This window comes from Meleagris gallopavo, chromosome 2 (assembly GCF_905368555.1).
Source record: "Meleagris gallopavo chromosome 2, MGAL_WU_HG_1.1, whole genome shotgun sequence".
NCBI lineage: Eukaryota > Metazoa > Chordata > Aves > Galliformes > Phasianidae > Meleagris > Meleagris gallopavo.
In genome coordinates, this window is record NC_139405.1 from 51,529,257 (window position 1) to 51,549,658 (window position 20,402).

The 20,402-nt window shown below is 40.6% G+C and overlaps 2 protein-coding genes across 11 annotated transcripts in view; one reads left to right on the plus strand and one right to left on the minus strand.

The window, feature by feature from the left end:
• The window catches only part of PLAGL1 (PLAG1 like zinc finger 1), a 50,335-nt gene extending 42,170 nt beyond the window's left edge, over positions 1-8,165 (plus strand). For all 10 annotated transcript variants that reach the window (XM_085217132.1, XM_085217135.1, XM_085217129.1 and 7 more), the window contains 3 exons: positions 2,954-3,073; positions 4,611-5,107; positions 5,469-8,165. In XM_085217132.1, the coding sequence (XP_085073258.1) occupies positions 2,954-3,073; positions 4,611-5,107; positions 5,469-6,744 (1,893 nt within the window). In that variant the 3' untranslated portion in view covers positions 6,745-8,165. The remainder of the gene's footprint in view (positions 1-2,953; positions 3,074-4,610; positions 5,108-5,468) is intronic.
• ZC2HC1B (zinc finger C2HC-type containing 1B) lies at positions 7,671-19,464 on the minus strand. The gene is made up of 7 exons (XM_085218433.1): positions 19,395-19,464; positions 18,934-18,998; positions 16,591-16,710; positions 15,787-15,925; positions 13,928-14,052; positions 13,427-13,529; positions 7,671-12,444 (listed from the first exon to the last, which is right to left on the minus strand). The coding sequence occupies exons 1-7, from the start codon at positions 19,462-19,464 to the stop codon at positions 12,362-12,364; spliced, it is 705 nt and encodes a 234-aa protein (XP_085074559.1). The 3' UTR covers positions 7,671-12,361.
• Positions 19,465-20,402: the final 938 nt, after the last annotated feature.

Here is a 20,402-nt window from a genome sequence, read left to right on the forward strand (position 1 = left end):
TTTATATCACTTAATCCATAGTAAAGCAAGCAGTGTATGGGGTTTTCCAGTAAAAGGTAATGTGTACATATGCTGCAGGTATTGAAGAAACTGAGCAGAGAAATGCAGAAATATTGTTCATGGTGGCGGTGTTTAAACAAGAACACTGTGAAGTGTTACCATTCCAGTTCGAAATAGGCACGTTGTGAGATTATCCTGCAGGATTACTTTCAAGAATACTTCTTCCTGGAAAGCACTTTTCTTTATTGCGCTTTTGGACACAGGTTGTGTTCTGAGTGCATTAGAGGATTCTGAGTAGCTTCTTTAAGTATTGTTTTCTACTCTGATTAAATTTGAAGACTTAACTGCAGAACTTACAATACTGTGATGTTGCCATGAAACGATCAATTTATACTAGGGATTTTGGACTGTGTCTCTGTCTTAGGGGAGAAAATACAGAACTCTGTATCTGTAAGTTACACAGGAATATTCACACACTGGAACAGGTTGTGGATGCCCCGTACCTGGAGGCATTGAAGGCCAGGCTGGATGTGGCTCTGGGCATTCTGGTCTGGTGGTTGGTGGCCCTGCATACAGCAGGGGGGTTGAAACTCAATGATCATTGTGATCCTTTTCAACCCGGGCCATTCTATGATTTTGTGATGATTCTATGAATATGTGATCTTCTTGGTTTTTGTTGTTTTGGCCACTTTATCAGACTTTTTTTTTTTTTTTTAAATCAGAACTTAACTCTTACATGTATAGGAAACTGAAGTCTTCATGTTGAACATTCCTTCTTTTCTCCCCCTTTTTTATTCTAAGTAAATGTCTGTATAGCATTGTGAGTAACATAAGAATAAGAAAATACTAGTCATACTTACCACACAGTGAGGGTGTGAGAATAAATTAATGGTGATAACTCTTTGCATCTTCAAAGTCTTTTATAACACTGTTTGTCTTTGGATGAATAGTAAAGCAATTTAAAAAAATCAACATATAACACTATATCCCAATCTGTGACAATGTTTAAGCTGTGTTTGGAATTCTGATTCAGTCAATACGATTTTAAATACATGCTAGATGTGTAGAACTGAGAGCATACTCTATTTGGAAAGCATGAACAAATGTTTTTTTCTAAGCAGCATATTTACAAAACTGGTTATTTAAAATTTCCGTTAGAATTTAAATACTGTATTGACACAGCTCACTGCTGCTTTCAATAGAATTGCTCATGAGCATTAATGGAGAGTTGCATCCTTCATTATTAAAATGAAGACTATCTTGGGATGAGTAATGTGTTTTGGAACCCTTACTATGCACTGTGGGGAGTTAACCTGTTTTTCTCACTCCTAAGTGCTGGTGCCATTCATAATACTGTGGCATCCTGCAGATTTTGTCCAGGTCAGTAAGGTAAAGTAGCCTTCTGCTACACTAAGGCACACCCTGCTGGTCACGTTGTGAGGCTGCCTTAGGGCTGGTTATGAGGATTTTTTCTCAAGAGAGTTTGAATATATGTTGAGAGTGGAAGTACTGGCTCCACTGTTTTTACAGAAAGATGGGATATCACATTAGAGTAAAGGCAGAAGATTTTTAGTGACTTGAAATTACAGCTACAAAAGCATGCATATATGGATGGATACATGTGTACTTTTCTCCATCTAGAGTACATGCAGGAGCTCAGTGCGTGATTGGTCTCCTAAATGATGTTTCTGCCTCTCATCCTTTGCAAAGCGAAAAATTCACTGTGTACCATTTCTGTTTAGGCCAGGTATTATTGGAACATACAGCTGACCATGCTGGTTGTAATAAGCAAGCAGATTTGTACTTCAGAAGTTCAGGTTTTGGACATTATACATACAATTATCTGTCACCTTTTAGCATTCACAGTCTAACTTATCTTTCACCTACCATGCTTATGCAATGTTGATGTTATAAGTGCATTTTAAGATGTGATATCATATGGAAACAACACTCAGCTGCCGTCTTTCCAGGCTAGTTTGTTCTCCTAGTGGCATAAATGAAACGAAACAACAGGTACAATGCAGTATGGCTGTGCATCTATTGAAAGAATGTTAGTTTTGATTATAGATGAATAAATGGCTTACAACGCCAAGAAGTCATATAAATCATGACCCCAAAGTTACTTCTCTCCTTTCCTTCTTAATATGTGATAAATCTTGAGCCAATTAATTTAATCACTCATCTTTCTTTTTCTGACTGCTGCTGTATTGACTGAAAGTACTTGTATGATGAGATGGTAGTTCAGTTCAAGAGCTTCCATGACTGGATGGAAGACCACAGATTATGGACTTCCTTAATCCTGTGTAGGAAGGCTTCAGTGAAAGAAGGGCAGGGAGTACCATATAGCTCGTGCATTGAATCATTAAGGTTGGAAAAAACCTCTAAGCTCATCCAGTCCAGCCATCAGCCCATCGCCACCATTCATATTGAGCCTCACCCATTAGAGGCAGTGCATATAAATATGCAAGTTTGACTTGAAGTCCACACGTTAATCAGGTCTGAATCCATACATCCAAGAGGTGTTCAAGCTGTTACACATTCATTATGCAATTTTCTTTTGCCTATACCCTGTACTTAGGTGTCCTCTTCAGTGGGCTTTAGGAACATAAAGGATATTTCTTGGAAAGACTGCTGGACATCATAGGGAAATAAGTCTCACTGAAGTTGGGAGGGCTGAGGCATCTGTCCTACTTTTTGATCCCCCAAAATCTCTGTACATACAGGTCTGCTTTTAGAAACTCTAAAGATTCAAACCTTTCAGAGTGGATAACAGTGCTCAGAAATTGTTTGTTTGAATCTTGAAACTGAGTTATCAGTAATTAAACAGATTCAAAGAGTGCAACATGAGTAATGATAACAAATTGCATCCCCCTCCCGCCAGTCTTCAACATAGTATTATTTGATGCAGGTAAACAGGCATAAGTAAATGTGAACTATTTTCTTCCATTCACAGCCAATTGAGCCCCACACAGAATTGAAAGTATGGTACGCGGCCGATTATGCCAGATTTATGGAAACTTCTGCAGTCTTCATTAAAGAAGAATCTGATGTCAGTCCTTTGCCTGTAGTAGCAGTAAGTACCCCAAATCTACATTGAGGCTGTCACCATGTAGTAAATTATGGCTATTTACATGCTTTGTGTGGTAATGCTAGAGCAAGTCATAGAATAGTTGGCTAACACAAAGCCAGGAGTAATTTTAAAGGAAGAACTATCCATAGCAAGGCTGCTCTTTATATCCTGTGTTTGTAATCTGATAGTGACATCAGACGTATCCAGAAGTAGTGATTCCACTGGGGTGTGTTGGAAAGACTTATTTAAGTTTGTGATTGTTTCTTAGGTAGCCAAGCTGTCCAGCCTTAGACATATCTCAGCAATTCCCATGTGTTATGCCTTGACCAGTTGGTCAGATAATGCACTGATTGCTTCAGTCTTTCTTGTGTAATAACCCTTCTGTTTGCTTTTCTCTTTGTATGATAGTAAGAATCCTTAAAAAGACAGGAAAGGTTTCTGAATACTGAAAATGTAACTGTGAAGACTGATACCTAAGCTAGAAGGAAATGTTAAACAGAGAATACAATTGAACTTGGAATTCATAGGTGCTCCAGGTGCTCCCTATTGCTTCATTTGCACAGAGGATTTGAGTATAGACCAGAAAGAAGGCATAGGGGGGCCATAGCATAAGATACAGAAAAGGAAGAGAAGAGGTCTTTGTCTCTGAATAAAGAAAGACAGAGTGACATGGCTATACATCTGGAAATACATTTTGTTAAAACATTTTGTCCAGAACTGGTGGTTGTTTTGGGCTTGTTTTTTTTTGCACAGTTTTTAATTTGAATGTTTTAAATATCTATATTTAAAATATGTTCAACTGAATCCAGTAGAGTTTTTATTTTCACAGAAATAATAATTCCAAATAATACAATGTTTCAAAACAAAACAAACAAAAAAAAAACACAAAAAACCCCAAAAAACTTAAATGTCTTTAAGGATAGGCTTGATATCCCCAAAAATAAATTGCTTCATTTTGAATTAATAAAGTCTGATGTCCAGCATGAAGCAAAGTGGAAAAAATCTCTCCTGGATAGAGACTTCGGGCATTGACTACCGCCTTCTGGTAAAGGGACATGGAGTCAGCCAAAAATAGAGGGAAATCCTGTATGGTAAACTACATTTGTGTGCAGAAGCCTACCCAATTAGGCAGGCCCTAGTTCTGTGATTTTTGTACAGTTGCAATAGCAGATAAATGATGTCAATCCAAGGTTAAAGTACAGTTCTCAACTGCTTTTATAAGTAATTCCATAATAAGAACAAATAGACTTTGAAATTCAGTACACAGAGATGAGCAAAGGTGAAGGACTCAGTACTGCTACAGTAAATGCTAAACACAAATGTGGAAATCGGTATTTAGTCAATCATTTTTTTTTTTCCCTCTTCTGGTTTTTAGACTCCTAGAGAGAATCCATTTCCTGCTGAACAGCAGTATTGTAGTACGCTGAATGACCAAGGACAACACGTCCTGGGAAAACCCAGAGATGATGTAGTGTCAGTGAGAATATGACCTTTCCTTAGAATGCCTAATAAGAAAGACCTGCTTCTGTTCTCGTTGCAGAAAGAGCCTGTAGACCCTTGGATATGCTCCAGCTGTAGAAGTACTTTTGCAACTTTTGCTCTGCTGGAATCTCACCAGTGCATCAATAAAGACCGAGTCCTTACCACCAGGCTCAGACCACCAAATAAATTAGGATCCTTAAAAGCAAAAAACAAATTCAAAGGGAAACTGAGAGGATCGGCATTAGGCAAAAGCATTGCTCAGTGCTATGGGACCATTTCCTGTTCCTCTGCTGCGAAGCTTAGCTGTGCCAGCTCAGGAAACACTTGTGATGCTCTTGTGAGGTTTATACCTAAATGGAGAAATGGCCGGTCTTCACTGTTGAAGGGAAGAGAAGTGAAGCAGACAGACAGTTACCCTTGCCGTCTCTGTGGGAAGATATTTGATTCCATTGAAAAGCTCACAGTCCACACTTATGTGCATAAAGCGGAGCGTCCCTACAAGTGTTCGCAGCACGGATGCACAAAAGCCTTCATTTCCAAATATAAACTGCTCAGGTACAGCTCTGAAGGCACTCCTTTTCTTGTGTGGGAAAAACAAGGACATCGTTTTCTTCTTCAGTGTCTTAGTGACAGTTAATCCCCAAGTTCAGTTTTTTATATTCCTGTGTTTGCAGTAATTGAGGAAACTAGTCTCCCTCAATTGCTATTCAGAAAGACTGTTTTGAGCAATTTGAACCTACTGTATGCTTTATAATTAACACACTCCTCTAAAAAAAAAAAAAAGTTAGGCTTTTATTAATAATCTGAGAACTTGTGAAAATGCCTTCCTTCAAGAGGGCCAGTGTTTTCAGGTCTTGAAGCTGCATTGTGTACTAGAGTAAATGTAAATGCTGATTACACTTTCTTTCTGTTTTAGGCACTCAGCCACTCATTCTCCACAGAAATCTCACCAGTGTGGTTACTGTGAAAAGACATTTCATAGGAAAGACCATCTAAAGAATCACCTTCAGACTCATGACCCAAACAAGATGGCCTTCAAGTGTGAAGAGTGTGGCAAGAAGTACAACACCAAGCTAGGTTATAAGAGACACTTGGCTCTTCATTCAGCCACCAGTGGAGACCTTACCTGTAGGGTATGTGCTCAGGAGTTTGGTGGCACTGAAGTTTTGCTGGAACACCTCAAAAGTCATGCAGGGAAACCAACTGGCAATACCAAGGAAAAGAAACATAAGTGTGACCATTGTGAGCGTCACTTCTATACCCGTAAAGATGTGCGGCGTCACATGGTGGTTCACACAGGTTGCAAAGACTTTCTATGCCAGTTTTGTGCCCAAAGGTTTGGGCGGAAGGACCACTTGACTCGCCATACAAGGAAGACTCATCCACAAGAACTGCTCAAGAGCAGGTTGCAGAATGGTGAGTCGGTAGGTCTCCTTGACCAGCTTTTTCCATTCAGACTGAAGGAAGATGCCAGCATATTGTCCCCTTTTCCTGAAAGGGTCTCGGTGCAGAATGGAATTTTGAATAATCCAGAACCAAAGGAATACAACTGTTCACATCTTCATCCCCAGCCAAGCTTACAAACTGCTCTTCCTATTGAACCTTCTCCTCTTTTGCAAAGAATGGGCTGTGCAGATAGCCTTGCAGCTGTCCCTCCCACACCATGCTCAACAGCCATCCCTGCCAACCTGAACCTTCATCAGTCTAATAAATATGACCTTAGCTCTACCTCATTTGCAGCAGGCTCCCTCAAGAATCTTCCTATCAAAGTGGATGTTAAAGGTTACAACGTCCATCTTCTAGAGGACCTGCCGTTACCAGAACCTCAATCTCTCCACAAAATCAGTCTGGAAGAAGCTTCCTCAGGGCCTGTAGGTGATACTAACAAATACCCAGTGCACAAAGAGACAGAGACAGCAGCTGAAACTACTAGCATGCCTTTCATGGATCTCACTCATGTGATGAGTTTCTGGCAACTCCCACAAGGTGACAACCAGAGCACTACTGGGGATATCACAATGGCATTTGGTCCAGAGGAACCATCACAGAGGCTGAACGGCCTCAGCCAACAGCAAGGTCTACAGCTAGCAACTGGTGGCATGGCCATAAACCAGCTGCATCATCTTCCTCGCTCTTTTCCATCCACTACAAATTCTGTAACGTTGCCTCATTTTCATCATGCCTTCAAATAACTATGCTTTTTTTTTTTTCTTAAAAAAAAAAAAAGAAAAAGAAAAGACTGTGCTTCTTACTTAAATCTATTAGGAAGGGTATTTTTTGTTTTTCTTCTTTTCTGTTTCAAGAAAAACTGTCCCAATTTTTTTTTTTTTTTAAAGCATGTTATGGACATGGTAGTTCAATTCAAAATGTTAATAAACAAGAAGCTCTATTTTTCATACTATTATTAATTTTTAGCATATGACAATAGGAGGACTAACATACTTCCCTCAGTATCCTCGATATTCTTGTTTCTTACCTTTTAAACAAACAGCTTAATGTCTTCAGCAATAGCAAAGCCTCATAATAGGCACAATGAAACTATGGCTGCCACAATAGGAGAAATAGGGTTAAGGTAAATGGAAAGAAGGGGGAAAGAACAGAAGAAAGAAGAATAATTTTAATGAGCCATAAATCACAGGAAATATATACGCATGGCAAACTTAAGGTAAATAATTTATCAGTGTGATATAGATTTCTTCTAAGCATTTACTTAATTACCAAATTTTATGAATCTTGGAATCATTTTGATTTAAAGAGTAAATCTTATCTCCTAGTTCCACTCTTTTAAAACAAAGAAAATCACCGTTGTGATTACACCTAAGTAGACTTCTTTATTTTCTTCTGATGTGCACTTTGGCTATGTGCATCTCCTGCATTTTTCTAAGAGCTGGAAATAACTACCAATGCTTCATGGCTACACCAAAGCAGATGTCTTGTATAGGTGTAGTTTTCAGAATGGGAAGTGAATTGTCTTAAAGATTGAAGATTGGAGATTGCCCAGGGGAGCCTTCAGCATGCATTCTTCTTCATGCAGAAGAGCTTGTGGTGGTTACCTCAGGATGGGCCTCTTCAAAACAGTGGGTTGTGAACCTGCCTCAAAATGGCATAGGAAATCAGCAAGTATGGTAATGGTTAGATGATCTTCATCCTGTGGATTTTGCTGAGTGGTATTTTGGTAGTTTCACCCAAATCAGAATCATAACTTACGTTTGCTTCCTATAGTAAACTGCTGTATGTTTCCAGCTGATGCAGGTGTTACAGCCCTGTCCTCTTACCAACTAGCAGAAATTGCAAAAAAAAAAAATAACATCTCCCAGTAGATAACATTTAAACAAACAACTTCAGGATTTACTTGCTGCCTTGCATAACCCATACTTAAAAAAAACAGGACACCATTTTAGCATATGATGCCATTACTGGTGGGTTCTGTCACAGCTGAAACAGATGCCTAATTTCTGAATCAGAATATGCAATCTCTTCTACTAAATTCACTTAGAATTAATAGTACCTAATGATAATTACAGATACACCATGAAGCAAGCTTGTTCTCTTCTCCCTTGGTAATCACAGGACTATTTCCAGGCAACTTCAAATAAAAAACAATATTTGTGAATCATTGATTGCTGTTTTGCTGTTAATGAACTATAATTATGTGAATATTCTTAAAGTTTATCATTATTTGGATTAAGGGAAGGTGGGATTGTTGCGCTTTGTGCAGGAATATGTTCTTCAGCTGCACTGGAGAAGTTTTCTTATTTTTAAAAATCTTGGCATAGGGCAAAACAAAATAAATTTTAAGATCATCATAACAGGGATAGCAGTAGGAAGAGTAGGTTCATGCCCAGTTAGCAGTTGTTCAAATTACAGTTTAGTGAAGAGTGAAAAGGTTGGAAACAGTGTTACACGCACATTTTACAACTCATAATTCTGCTCATACTTGGAAAGGTCCGTGTGTATCTGTTTACTGCATTGTTTTCCTTGTTCGTGCAGATTGTATTCGCTTGGCTTCATTCAAGCTCATGTACTTGTAAACAACAACAAAAAAAAGGAAACAACCCCCAAACAACACAATCTTGTACATGCCTGATCATATGTGATTAGTAGACACTTTGGATTGTGCTTTTCTAAGAGGTTTAATAAGTTATGAAATACTTGTCTTTGAATTAAACTAAGATGTTAAGAAGGAAACGCTGCAATGTTGCACAACACCCACACTCTGAGCTGCTCACTGCAATGGGAGCAGAGATCTGGGCTGCCAAGAGACATGCTGGGCCTTGGTTGCAATCTCTTGTGAAATGTATCTCACTGACATACATTAGTGAGAGATGTTGATCATACTGAACTGCAAGTTAAAAGGCCAAGTCTCAGATTAAAAGACACAGAATGGCTTGGGTTGGAAGAGGCCTCAAAGATTATCTACTTCCAGCTGCTCTGCCATGGGCAGGGCTGCCACCCCCTAAATTGGGCTAGATCAGGCTGCCAGGGGAGAACAACCATTTTTGCATTAAAACTCATAAAAGGCACACTGCAACGTCTACAAGTAAAACACAGCTCACTGTAGTGGCACCTGCAAGTAAAACACAGACGTAGACCTCAAATAGGTGCTACTGCTGCTTTAACATTTCGGTCTATTCAAAATGGCTTTTCTAGATTCTTGACATCGTAAATATAGACAGAGCTTAGCAGCAGTCCATATATAGTATGTGGTAGAAATATCCTAGTACAACGCAAATGAAAAGAAAGAACTATTTTTGCCTGCAGATTAGCTGTCACCACTTCATTGCAAGATCTTATTTATGCATTACAAAATGTCAAGTTTGCATTAGCACGCAGCTTCTACATTGACATGAAAATGCACAAGTCAAACATATCTGTGCTTAATTCTGCACAGCTCTGGGTACATATAACATACTATTCATACACCTCTTCCCTAAACCAGGATAACCATTTTACATCCCATCACCATCATTGTCATCTTGTGTTTGCCTGCAGCTCTGCATGCTCCACGCGTGGGCGTGCTCATGCTGAGCTCAGCAAAGCTGTGTGGCTGAAGCCTACAGAACACAGCCATATGCTCCAGCTCACAAGTAAGGCACAGAGCATATAGCATCTTGGTCTTACTTCTCTCCTTAAAAGCCACCACATTCTGTGCACAGTTTGGAAGAAAAGGTTTGGGACACACAGCCCAGTAGAGCTCTGATAGAGCAGAGAGATCCCACCCCGGTCTGGCATTGATCCTCTGCGATATCTCAGGGTATTTTACCTCACATTATATTAGACATGAAAACAGTCTGTCTATCCATCTGAACTCTGCTTGGACACGTTTGCAGCTAAACAACAGAATTCCTGTAATCAAGAGAGGCTGTAAAATTGAGAAACTTGATGAACATCTGCTCTCATAGCAAAAAAGCACTCATTTGAAAATGAGAAGATGGAAGCCACGTGAACCTGCTGAGATAACATTGAAGAGTAAGCATTAGAGTTGGTGGAACAAAAGAATCTTCAACCTATGTGTATACCCAACTGTTTCTAGTGTTCATTTCCCAGCCCACACTGGGGAACACATTCATTACTTTTTAACTTTATTTCTAAATTGGTGCTGTTCAGACTCTCCATTTTCTTAAACAGTGAGTTTTTACAGACAGTCCAAAATGGGACAGCAAGTTTCATATGTTGATGTTCTTGCCCCTAACGTTCAGTGTTCTCTAAGATGTTGAAAAGTGATCTGTGGAATCAATACCAAAAACGTCTAAACACACCCAGGAGAAAACGAAGGGGAGCTAAAAAGGGCAAAGCAGCACTGCTTTAATACACCTGGGCTCACTTTGTGCCTGTTGTGTGTGTTTAAGACCATCTAGCTAAGGAAGTAGCACTTGTTTCAGTGTCGTCTTTTTTATAGTTACCTATCATACTAGCTAGAGTGTAAAGTCTCATATTTATTACTGCTGTGTCCAGCTGCTTTTCATTTTACTTATAAGCATCTAATAAACAAGAAAACTACTCATGATTTTTAACTGAAAGCGTTATTGGGAATTGGGCTAAAAACAAAACGAAACAAAAAACCCCAAAAACAAAAAACCCACACCACCACCACCACGCAAGTTGGTTTAAGGCTGCTAATGAATAAGTTGGCCAAAACATGTGCCTCCACCATCGTTCTGGCTTAGTAATCACTTTCTAATAACAATCGAATTTAGAGTGGAGAGTGAGATTTGGTTTTAATTTGAGCTTGAAGTGCTTTGAAGCTGATGTACCACGTACACTGCCATCTGTTGCTTAGTTATCACTAACATTCATCATTTGTTGCTTACCGGAAGATTCTATTAAATAACATATAAAGAGCTTCAAACTGTTCATTTTGTTCTATATATCAAAGCAAAGTAATACAGAAATAATTCCATGGCACAGCATCTTCCTACATTTTGTTGAAACCATCACAGAACCATAGAGGTTCAAAGGGTCCTCTGGAGATGGCCGAGTCCCACCCCCTGCTAAGGTTCCCAAGAGCACATTAGACAGGAAAGCATCCAGGTGGGTCTGGAACATCTCCAGAGGAGCAGACTCCACAGTCTCTGTGGACAGCCTGGTCCTGTGCTCCGTCACCCTCACAGGAAAAAAGTCCTTTCTGATTGAATGGACCACAACCTTTCAGGTGATGATTTAATTAGATTTTGGCAACCGGTACGGATGATCTCACAGCTTTAAATAGGACAGCCTAAAATTTAGCTTTGTTGCTAAGGGAAAAATAAAGGAGGACTGTGAAGTTCCATTATTATTATTATTTTTAATTGGAGATGGTATCCATTGTATTATTACCACTGCATCACAACAGACTGAGCTGCAGCACTGGGGGTAGAAGAGGTGCTGGAGGACCACACTGTTAAGGCCCATAGTGCTTCTGCAAAACACCTTAATGTGTCCCTGGCAGGCAGCCACTCTATCTTCTGGTCTGTGTCTGCTGTCTGAAAGCAGCAACAAGCCACATACTGGTTATTTACACTGAAACACATAACTCCCTTTTAGCTAAGATGATTAAACCAAAGCAATAACATAAAAAGGCTTACTTTTAAGTTATTACCTTGGAGGGCTGATTTCTTTCAATATCTTTTGTAAATATTTAGCATTTAAGTTTTTATGAACAACACTACGTTACTCTCTCCAGAGGTTTTCTTGCCCCTTCTCAGGTGTTTGTTGCACTTTCTATTTTCAAACCATCACACAAAGGTTAAAATTGTAATGTTTTTAAGTGAGTGAAGTTAACTTTAGGAAACAGAACTTTTCAGCTAGCTCAAGAACAATCTGTAAGTGTTACACAGGTCAAGGAACTGCTTGCTTTTGTCATTACCTTCTTGATTAAATCACCCTTAGAGAGATTAGCAGCTCCCTCAGCCATTTTTCTGATGCCTCCTTCTTCAGCACTGAAAACATACTTGGGATCTGCCACCTGACAGCAAGGAGGCCAGGGGCACTTCCTAACCTCTGCTTTGCTGATTAATCCGCCCATCTCCTGTTCTGTCCAGTCTGCACATAGGCTGCACTGTCCGCAGTGTAGATGGTACTTGGACTCAGTCATGATGCTACAAAAAGATGCCTTCTCTCCAGGCCTTTCAGCCCAGAGGGTCAGAGCTAAGCCCTGAAAAGGGTGATAGGATCAACAGATGTCTGTTGATGGTCTGTGAGCCCTGCATGGTAACCCTAAAAGTTCTTACACTGTTCATATAGGAACTCTGTGTAGAGCTCAGGAGAGCATGAGACTTGCTAAAGATGTCTGTTGAAATAAAATAAAATAAAAAAAAAGAAGAGTATTCCTTACCCAAATTCTCCAGCAGATTTTTTTACAGGAGACACACCCAAAGGTTTTCTGCTTTTTTGTAGTGTTCCATGAGGAGTCTCTGCAGATAATTATTTAAAAATGTTATTGGCATAAAAAATTCTAACATACGTGAACCTAAACTCCAGAAATGAAAAGATAGAAGATACTGATATACAAGTAGATCGAACTGCACTGATATGCAAATGATAATATCATAGAATCCTTAAGACTGGAAAAGACCTCTAAGACCATTAAGCCCAACCATCAGCCCATCTCCATCACACCCACTGACCACATCCCTCAGTGCCACATCCACAGGGCTCCTGAACACCTCCAGGGACGGTGACTGCACCCCCTCCCTGGGCAGCCTGTGCCAGCGCAGCACCACTCTTCCTGAGAAGAAATTTTTTGTAATATCCAACCTGAACCTCCTCTGGAGCAACTTTAGGCCATTACCTCTCGTGCTAGCACTGTTACCTACCCATCTCACCACAACCTCCTTTCAGGCAGTTGTAGAGAATGATAAGGTCTCCCCTGAGCTTCATGTACTTATCATCATTCACAGATGACACCACAGTTAACTCTATAAAGCATCTTTTAAACGGACTGAATGTTGGTTATGATTGCTGGTAGGAATGAATACTAGCAAGCATATTTTACTGAATCCTGATTAGAGGGAACAGTGTTAGGGATGTGACAGTGTAATTTTTAAGGCTCAATCAACAAGTGAGAGTCATATCAAATGAACAACATGCAAAGCATGATGCTTCATCTTAACTGACCTAAAAGATAAAGAATGTGATACTATGGAATCGTTTACGGGAAAGAGGGAACTTGTCTCCCAGACAGCACACTTCAGGTTTATATAGAAGCTTCTGTTTGAGAACATCTAACTTAAAAGGCTAAGTACCTTCTTAGAACCTACTTGAAAACCTCTGTGCATGCAATTGGCACAATGGATCGGGATGATTTGTATTGCCATTTGATATCAGCAACATCCATTTGGAGCTGATGGAGTCTGTTCTAAGTCAAACATAAATATAGCTGATTGAACTCCTTACCTGGAGTAGATTTTTCTGTGTTATCAACCTTTTGTACTCTCTTCTCATGTGGTAACAGAGGTGTGACAGTTGTTTTTTTTCTCTGAGTCACTGCTTGCTTGTCCTAGGGTAAGAGAATAAGATGCACAATGTATGCCCAACTCTAGCAAGAAGTTCACAGATCCCCACCACAATTCTCCAAATTGCTGAAACAGTGTTAGAAAAGAACAAGAAAGAGTGCACCTGCTCCCATTAGGATGCTGCTTTTAAGCCTAAAAAGCACAACAACATTTGTTTGCATTATTATTATTTTTAATAAAACAAAAGAGGAGCTCACTTAAAGACACCACCAATTAGCTCTGCTCTTCTGGTTCCCCAAAGATGCTTAGGCCTTTAGTCTCATGTCTTGCATTTAGAAAGCTTACCAACTTCCCTGGAACCTTAGGTTAAATATTAAAAACGAGTTTTACTCAACCTAAAGTAATTTGACAAATCTGTCTCAAGGACAACACAAGTACTTACCATAGGCTGTTTGGTGATCTTGGCGGCAATGGCACGGCGAGTAGCTTGTTCTTCACAAAATTTGATGTGTTTTGCTGCTGCAGCCTCGTTGAATCTTCTCAAGCAGAATGGACACTGAATATAGTCTGATCATGGGAAAGGAACAGGTGGTGTCACAACTGTTATAGCACAAGAAAGGATTTGCCCTACTTCACTGAAGTACCAAAGATGGCTCCATCAGCTGGTGATCACAGTGAGCTTCCATCAGCTCTTAGTGTCTCAAAAATTCCAAATTAGAAAATTAGGAGAATTACAGTGAAAGCACTTAGGATCCTAAAACACGTGCTTATGGTATTAACTCAGTAAATCGCTATCAGAAGGAAATCCCTGGGCATTAATAAAAGCAAATTAAAATATCTTTGACCTAGGCCCTCTCTCTCAAAATTTCACATAAAAAAATCTGCAGTTAAAGCAATGTTTAGAAATTCCTTGAAGAGTCAAAAAAATATTTCAAGACTAGTTTTTAAGTGTGGCCATCAGCATTCTCATTTATTTTAGTGAAATGCATTTCCTTTGGACACTGCTTAAAATATTGCTTAAGAGGCTGTCCCAGTCAGCTAAGGGGTATTAAACAGCCAGGTTTTCTAGGTGTAAAGTAGTACTGTAAAGAACACACGGTAGTGCTTCCTAGAGTTGCTTCTGGCAGTGTTATAGCTCTGATTCCCCATTGCAGTTAGCACTGGTGCAGCCCTACTCCTTTCAATAAATGGTCGGTGCTCAGGGTCAGCATTCTTTCACCTCAACACAGTTGTGCTCTGCCCAAGCACTGCACTTGTCAATCTCAGACTCCTAGCAGTGGAAACTGGTGCACCAAGGTTTGAGATCTGTCTGAAGGAGGAAGAGAGGGAATGGGAACCTCTCTCCTCCCCACAGTACGCGCTCTTTCTCTCCAGCCCTGAGCTACTGGGTATACATCCCCACCATACCCCTCAGCAATTGGCCTTTCCCCAGTTCCTTTCTCCACAACTCCCCCAGCTCTTGCACAACTCTAGTTACCCAAAGAGAGAGAAGGAAAGGAAGGGGTTTGCTCTTAGAGTTGGTGGAGTCAGATGAGAAATAACAGAGTAATTAAGGTATTCAACAGTAGAAGTTCAGAGAAGAGCTTAACCCCAATCAGAGAGAGAAAACATGCCCATGCTTATACTGCATTGCTGACATCTAGAAGAGGAAGAAGACTGCAGTCCTCACAGCTGGTTTTGGTATTAGTCACAAACTTCTAGTATGTATGGGAGCTGAGAGAGTCCTTCCTCCTTCCCTCCCTCTTCCTTTATGGCTCAGGAGGGACTCCGCAGAGACCCTTTCCAAGATTGCTCCTACATTTCATAAATCATCTATCATGAGGAATATTGGCTATTAGGATTAAAGCAGTCACGTTTTTTAAATGACTTCCCCTAATGGCATAGACAGGGTGGGGAAGTGGATAGTGGAAAAGCTATCACACGGTAGCAGGAAGCCTATATGCACTACATTCAGTCTGAGTGGCGAGTCTGAGTGTGTTTTGCACTTTGTCACACAACGGTTCCATTTGCAGTATACAGGCATCCCAGCTCTCTTCCCAAACCACTAACACCTGGCTCCAAACTTGCCACCTTTATAAGCCACAAAGGGACAATTATCTTTCTCTTTCTCCCCACTTCCTCTTCACTGCACTGTCCCTCAAGCCAAGAAACACAGAAAAAAATAGAGTATGGAAGGAATCAGTGTTCACATGGTGTTGTGCAGAGAGGTACAAAACTGAAATCCAGCCGTACGTAATAAGAGCTCATCGCTTTGCTAGAAATCAGTACAAGATCAAGAATATGATAAACTGAGCCACAAACCTGGATTGATGCTTGGTGGGGGGGGAGGAGGAAGAGGACGACCTTCTTGCATAGCTTTTGTCACTTGTTTGGCTGATTGAATGGCATTAATAAAATCCGCATGGTGCTGCCTCCAGTTAGATTTCTTCACTGGCTGATTCTGCAAAGGAAATTAAGGAAGACATTTCTGTCCTGTGAGGGACAGAAAAATGTCTTCAAGTGAGGGTTCTCCCTTTCCAAGAGAAATGTTACAAACAAAATAAACTTTTTTTTTTTTTTTTTTCTTTTTGAAAGGCACAGGGAAGCTGAAGTAACCCTCTGACACCTATTAACAACAGGAACAGATAGCTGAAGGAACAAAAACGCTCTAACAAGAACACTCTGGTCATGGCAGACCAAAGGGTGCATAAGAGGGAATAGAAAAGATAATATGATCACCATCATTTTCAGTGATTTGGTACATATGGGTAAAACTATACACGTATGCATGTCTTCCCAACCTCATCATCATCATCATTACATAACCTTAAAGAGAAGGCTGCCAGAAACTTGCATAGTACTTCGAATACACAAAGGGACATTTCCTAGAAAAGCAGAGACACTTGGTGCCTAGAGTAGTCACGGTATCTGCAGGTTTGGCTTCTGACTGAGAAATATTCTCCAATACCAGCAGCACACAGAGGGGGAGAAAAGAACTTGGCACTGAGTCAAGAACTTATGAAAGAATCATCCGCAACATCCAGGCTTTGTCCTGGGAGGAAACAATCACCTTACCAAATGAAAGGCTTCAAACAGAGATAATATGTGCTCCAACATTAGCCATACCTTCAGCAGGGGCTGCCTCTTCACGGTTCCGATTTCTGTTCCCTGCACTCTCTGTTTAAAAGAATTGAAGGGCTTGCGCTTCTTGTTGAAGACTTTCTTGCAAATGGGCTCGTGTCTCATCTGGGATGCAAAGAAAAATCACTGCTAATGGGCTATATCATGCTTTGTTAACGATGCTTTAATATTCATGAAATTCAGGCTTTAATATTACTTGTATTTGAGAGTAGAGAGCTGAAGCAGTATTTTTTTCCAGGTTCAGTTTCACTCCTCAAAGAGTTCATCAGAACTTAAAAAAAAAAAAAAAAAAAAAAAAAAAAAAGCTGTGTACAGCTGCACTTTCACATGCCCAGAGACATGCTGGAGGACAGCAGGGAAAAACACATGCAGAGAATCACAGGTTGGGGCTGCTCGCAATCCCAGTCTCACTGGACTCTTTCCTTGGCTTCGCCACATTCAGCTTCCTTTCTTTCTTGGTTTAGAGAGAGAACAGACTGCTCCTGTTCAAAGGGCTGATGTTTACATTATTAGTCCATTGAGTTTAGATAAGTATTCCAGACTCAGGGCTCCACTGGCAAACAACAGCCCTGTTCATCCCATCAGCACAGCCAGAGCAGTGACAGCCTCGGGCTGAAAGGGAGCAGCTGTGTAAAGCTCGCAGTAACCTGACAGCTCAGAGAGAGGAGTACCATCTGTGGCTGAAAGCACACAGAGCTCCTAAGTGGAGACATCCAGGGCTCAATGCATGGGAGACGTACACCACACAACAAAGGAGGATTTCAGATTCAGAAGTGGTACAGCCTTTTAGCAACAACCTGACCCATCTGCAACAGCATGCCCGGTTTTCTCTTTGTGAGAAATGCAGTGAGAGTGAGGACACAACTACATCCTTACTCCAGTGCTGTGGATTACATCCATCTGAGCCATCTGCAGCTAGACCATTAGAGACTCCATTCCCACCCTTCTTTACTTAGTCTTCTTTCCTAGCTCTGTTATTCATCTTCTCACTAATTTACCTTTGCTGTTCCCTCACTCACTTTTCTCTTCCCTGTGTCGTTTGAGTTACACCACTGTCTGATCAAGGCATGTCAGTATCAGCTCTGCTGGGCCAGGAATTTCCTCCTTTTACTATAATAAACCTTTATAAATTCTCATTTCCCTTTGAGCCTTTCTACTCATGTGCTTCAAGCTCTTCTCTGTTTCTAGCAATGTTTGACAGCAAACTCAAGACAAGTAACTCCCTGCAGGGCGCACAGGATGCCAGATACATGGGCTTTGCTCACTGATGAGCATACCAACCCATAGCACCAAGAACAGAGGCATTGCAGGGCTTGTACCACATGCAAGTCCTAGTGATGAGAAATTTCCTCCCTTCCTGACCCCAAAACATACATAGCTGTCTAATCAAACAAAATTCATAGCACCACAGAACTATAGGGGTTGGAAGGGGGATTTGAAGATCTAGTCCAAGAAAACAGGTTCCCTAGGGCAGGTTGCAAATTTGATAGATCACACCATCATGTTGGTCACACATCTGATCTAAGATATCGAACACTGAACTGACAATTCCACGTTTGTCTCAGCACTCACAATTGCTTGGTTCTGCCATTTCCCATCCTTCTCTCCTCCCCCCTTTATTTTTTTTTTCTTTTTCCTTTTGCTAGTTCGATTTTTAGTTATACCACAGCATTGAACTGAGAGAAGGAAGGCTGCGGACAGAGCCAACCCTTTCAGAAAAACTCTGCAGTTGTGTTGTTTTAGGCAAACGGTGAAGCCACCCATTTAGTCTGTAATCCAGGGATCAGAGGGGTCAGCGGGAATCTTTTTATTCACTTCAGCAGGCTTTGGAACTGAGCCTGCTGCCTGCATTAGATTGTCAAAGGGACCACTTATCGGATGGTTTATTAGTCTGTTTCTCCCAGGAAGCCTAAAATAACTAACCCTGTCTTGAAACCTGGAGCACAAAGGAAGCTTCAGGTTGCAGGATGTGACACAGGTCAGTGATTTATATCTCAACAGGAGAGAACACTTTATTTCAAACATGACATGGTTGAACCTAGGTGATCATTGTGGTTCTTTTCAACCCAGGCCATTCTATGATTCTATGACATAGAGCAAGAATTAGCTATCAGAGAAGTAGATAAAGAAAGATAAACTGCAATCTTGTGCTAGGTCACAGTATTTTTATGAACATTCACCTATCTCTAATCAGGTTTACTAAAGAAAGCAGTTTTTAGATCATTTGCTGTTTAACGTATGTTCAACCCACCTCTCCTCCTTCCCCAGTGCCCACCCCCTCAGATAAATGCACTGACATCCCCACTTAAAAAAAAAGCATAGTTTTACCAGAGCATCTTGTGCAAACTGTCTTCCACAGATTCTACAAGGAACCAAATCTTGACTCCCGGCAGCTGTATAAAAATTCAAACCAACAGTCTCAGTTACACAGTCCAGGAGTGCTGAACTACACTACAACCAAAAGTCAGAGCGAGCTGGAACGTCCTTACGTTGGCAGAAAAGGACCTCTGCAGTCAGGACTTTTTTTGCAGAACCACTTTATTTCTCCTACTCCCACAAAGCACAAGCTTTCCTTTGCTCCAAGGAACACTTTTTGTTGTCCACATACCTGCTAATAGGGCATCTCCTTTCATAATGACATCATAAGCGGGAGAGGAGAGGGGATGAAGGAAAAGCATTCATTAAGTCATTGTGGCTTGAGTTCTGGGAGGAACATCAAACACAAGTGATTTGCACCCAAACTTCTTTCATTTTTCATCCCATCAAGTAATGGCAGCATAAGGCCTCACCATTCTGCAGGCCAGAAGGCATCACACTGAGTATGACACCACCTTCATTCTTAAGACAGACTGTTGCCATGATGTCATTTCTAGGGTAACATCTGTGTCCAAGATGACTTACTTCGCAGATGCAAACTGCTAGGGGGTTTTGCTTTTAAATCACCTTTTATCGAAAATAAATCAAAGTTGCACAGAAGACAGTTCTATGACTCCAGTACTACTTAACGTATTCTCGTTTCAGTGCAGGGATGTTTCTTGCATTAAGCAAAAACAGCTTTCAGAAATATTTGAACATAACAAAGAGCCCTTTTCACAAGACTTGTAATCTACAGAGGGAAAGACGTCTTCATTTAAGCATTCCTTACCTGCTTTGGCTGAAACAAAAAGAATCTTTGTATTGCTGAGCAGGAGCAGATGTGGAACTGCTTTTGTTACCTCTTCATTCAAATATTACCACACTCCAAGGCACAGGGAAAAGTTACTACAGTATTTCACCAATTAGAGGAACAAAAGCAACTCGGTAACTTCTCACTCTTATTCTATCAAGTGTTTAAACTACACTCCACTTTTGTTTCCAAGAAACACCTTTCTGCATGTCTGTGCTTACTCTAGACTATACTCTTTCAAGCGGCCCCTTCCTCCTGTCCCATCTCTTATTGTTTGCATCCCCTCAAAGTTTTGACCAACACAACCTCTTTCAAAGATTGTTATTCATCAGCAGTGGAAAGGCAGGACAAATGACAGCATACTACACAGGACAGGTGACTTTAGACATATTCACTGACAGGTAAAAACTGATAAAGAACTCAAGCTCTGTCTTGCGTAAATTATTTATAGCAAAACACAAAATTACATTCCACACAAACCATTGAAGTGCCTGTTACTCACTTGTTCCATTTAGCTCCTGTGCTGGTATCTGGCTCATCTTGATATGACGGTTTCTCAAATTTACTCTTCAGTGCTGTTGTCAGGAGTCATGAGCTCTAGGTGGTCAGCCTTCATCAACCAGAAGGCCAA

What these genes read in the sequence shown, in the direction of transcription:
- ZC2HC1B (XM_085218433.1), bottom strand. Translation starts at nt 19,464, where the DNA reads ATGGCAACAGTCTGTCTTAAGAATGAAGGTGGTGTCATACTCAGTGTG. An exon ending in AGATCACCAAACAGCCTATG is followed by an intron (nt 13,530 to 13,927) that starts GTAAGTACTTGT and finishes CTCTTACCCTAG; the next exon opens with GACAAGCAAGCAGTGACTCA. An exon ending in CACAGAAAAATCTACTCCAG is followed by an intron (nt 12,445 to 13,426) that starts GTAAGGAGTTCA and finishes AATTATCTGCAG; the next exon opens with AGACTCCTCATGGAACACTA.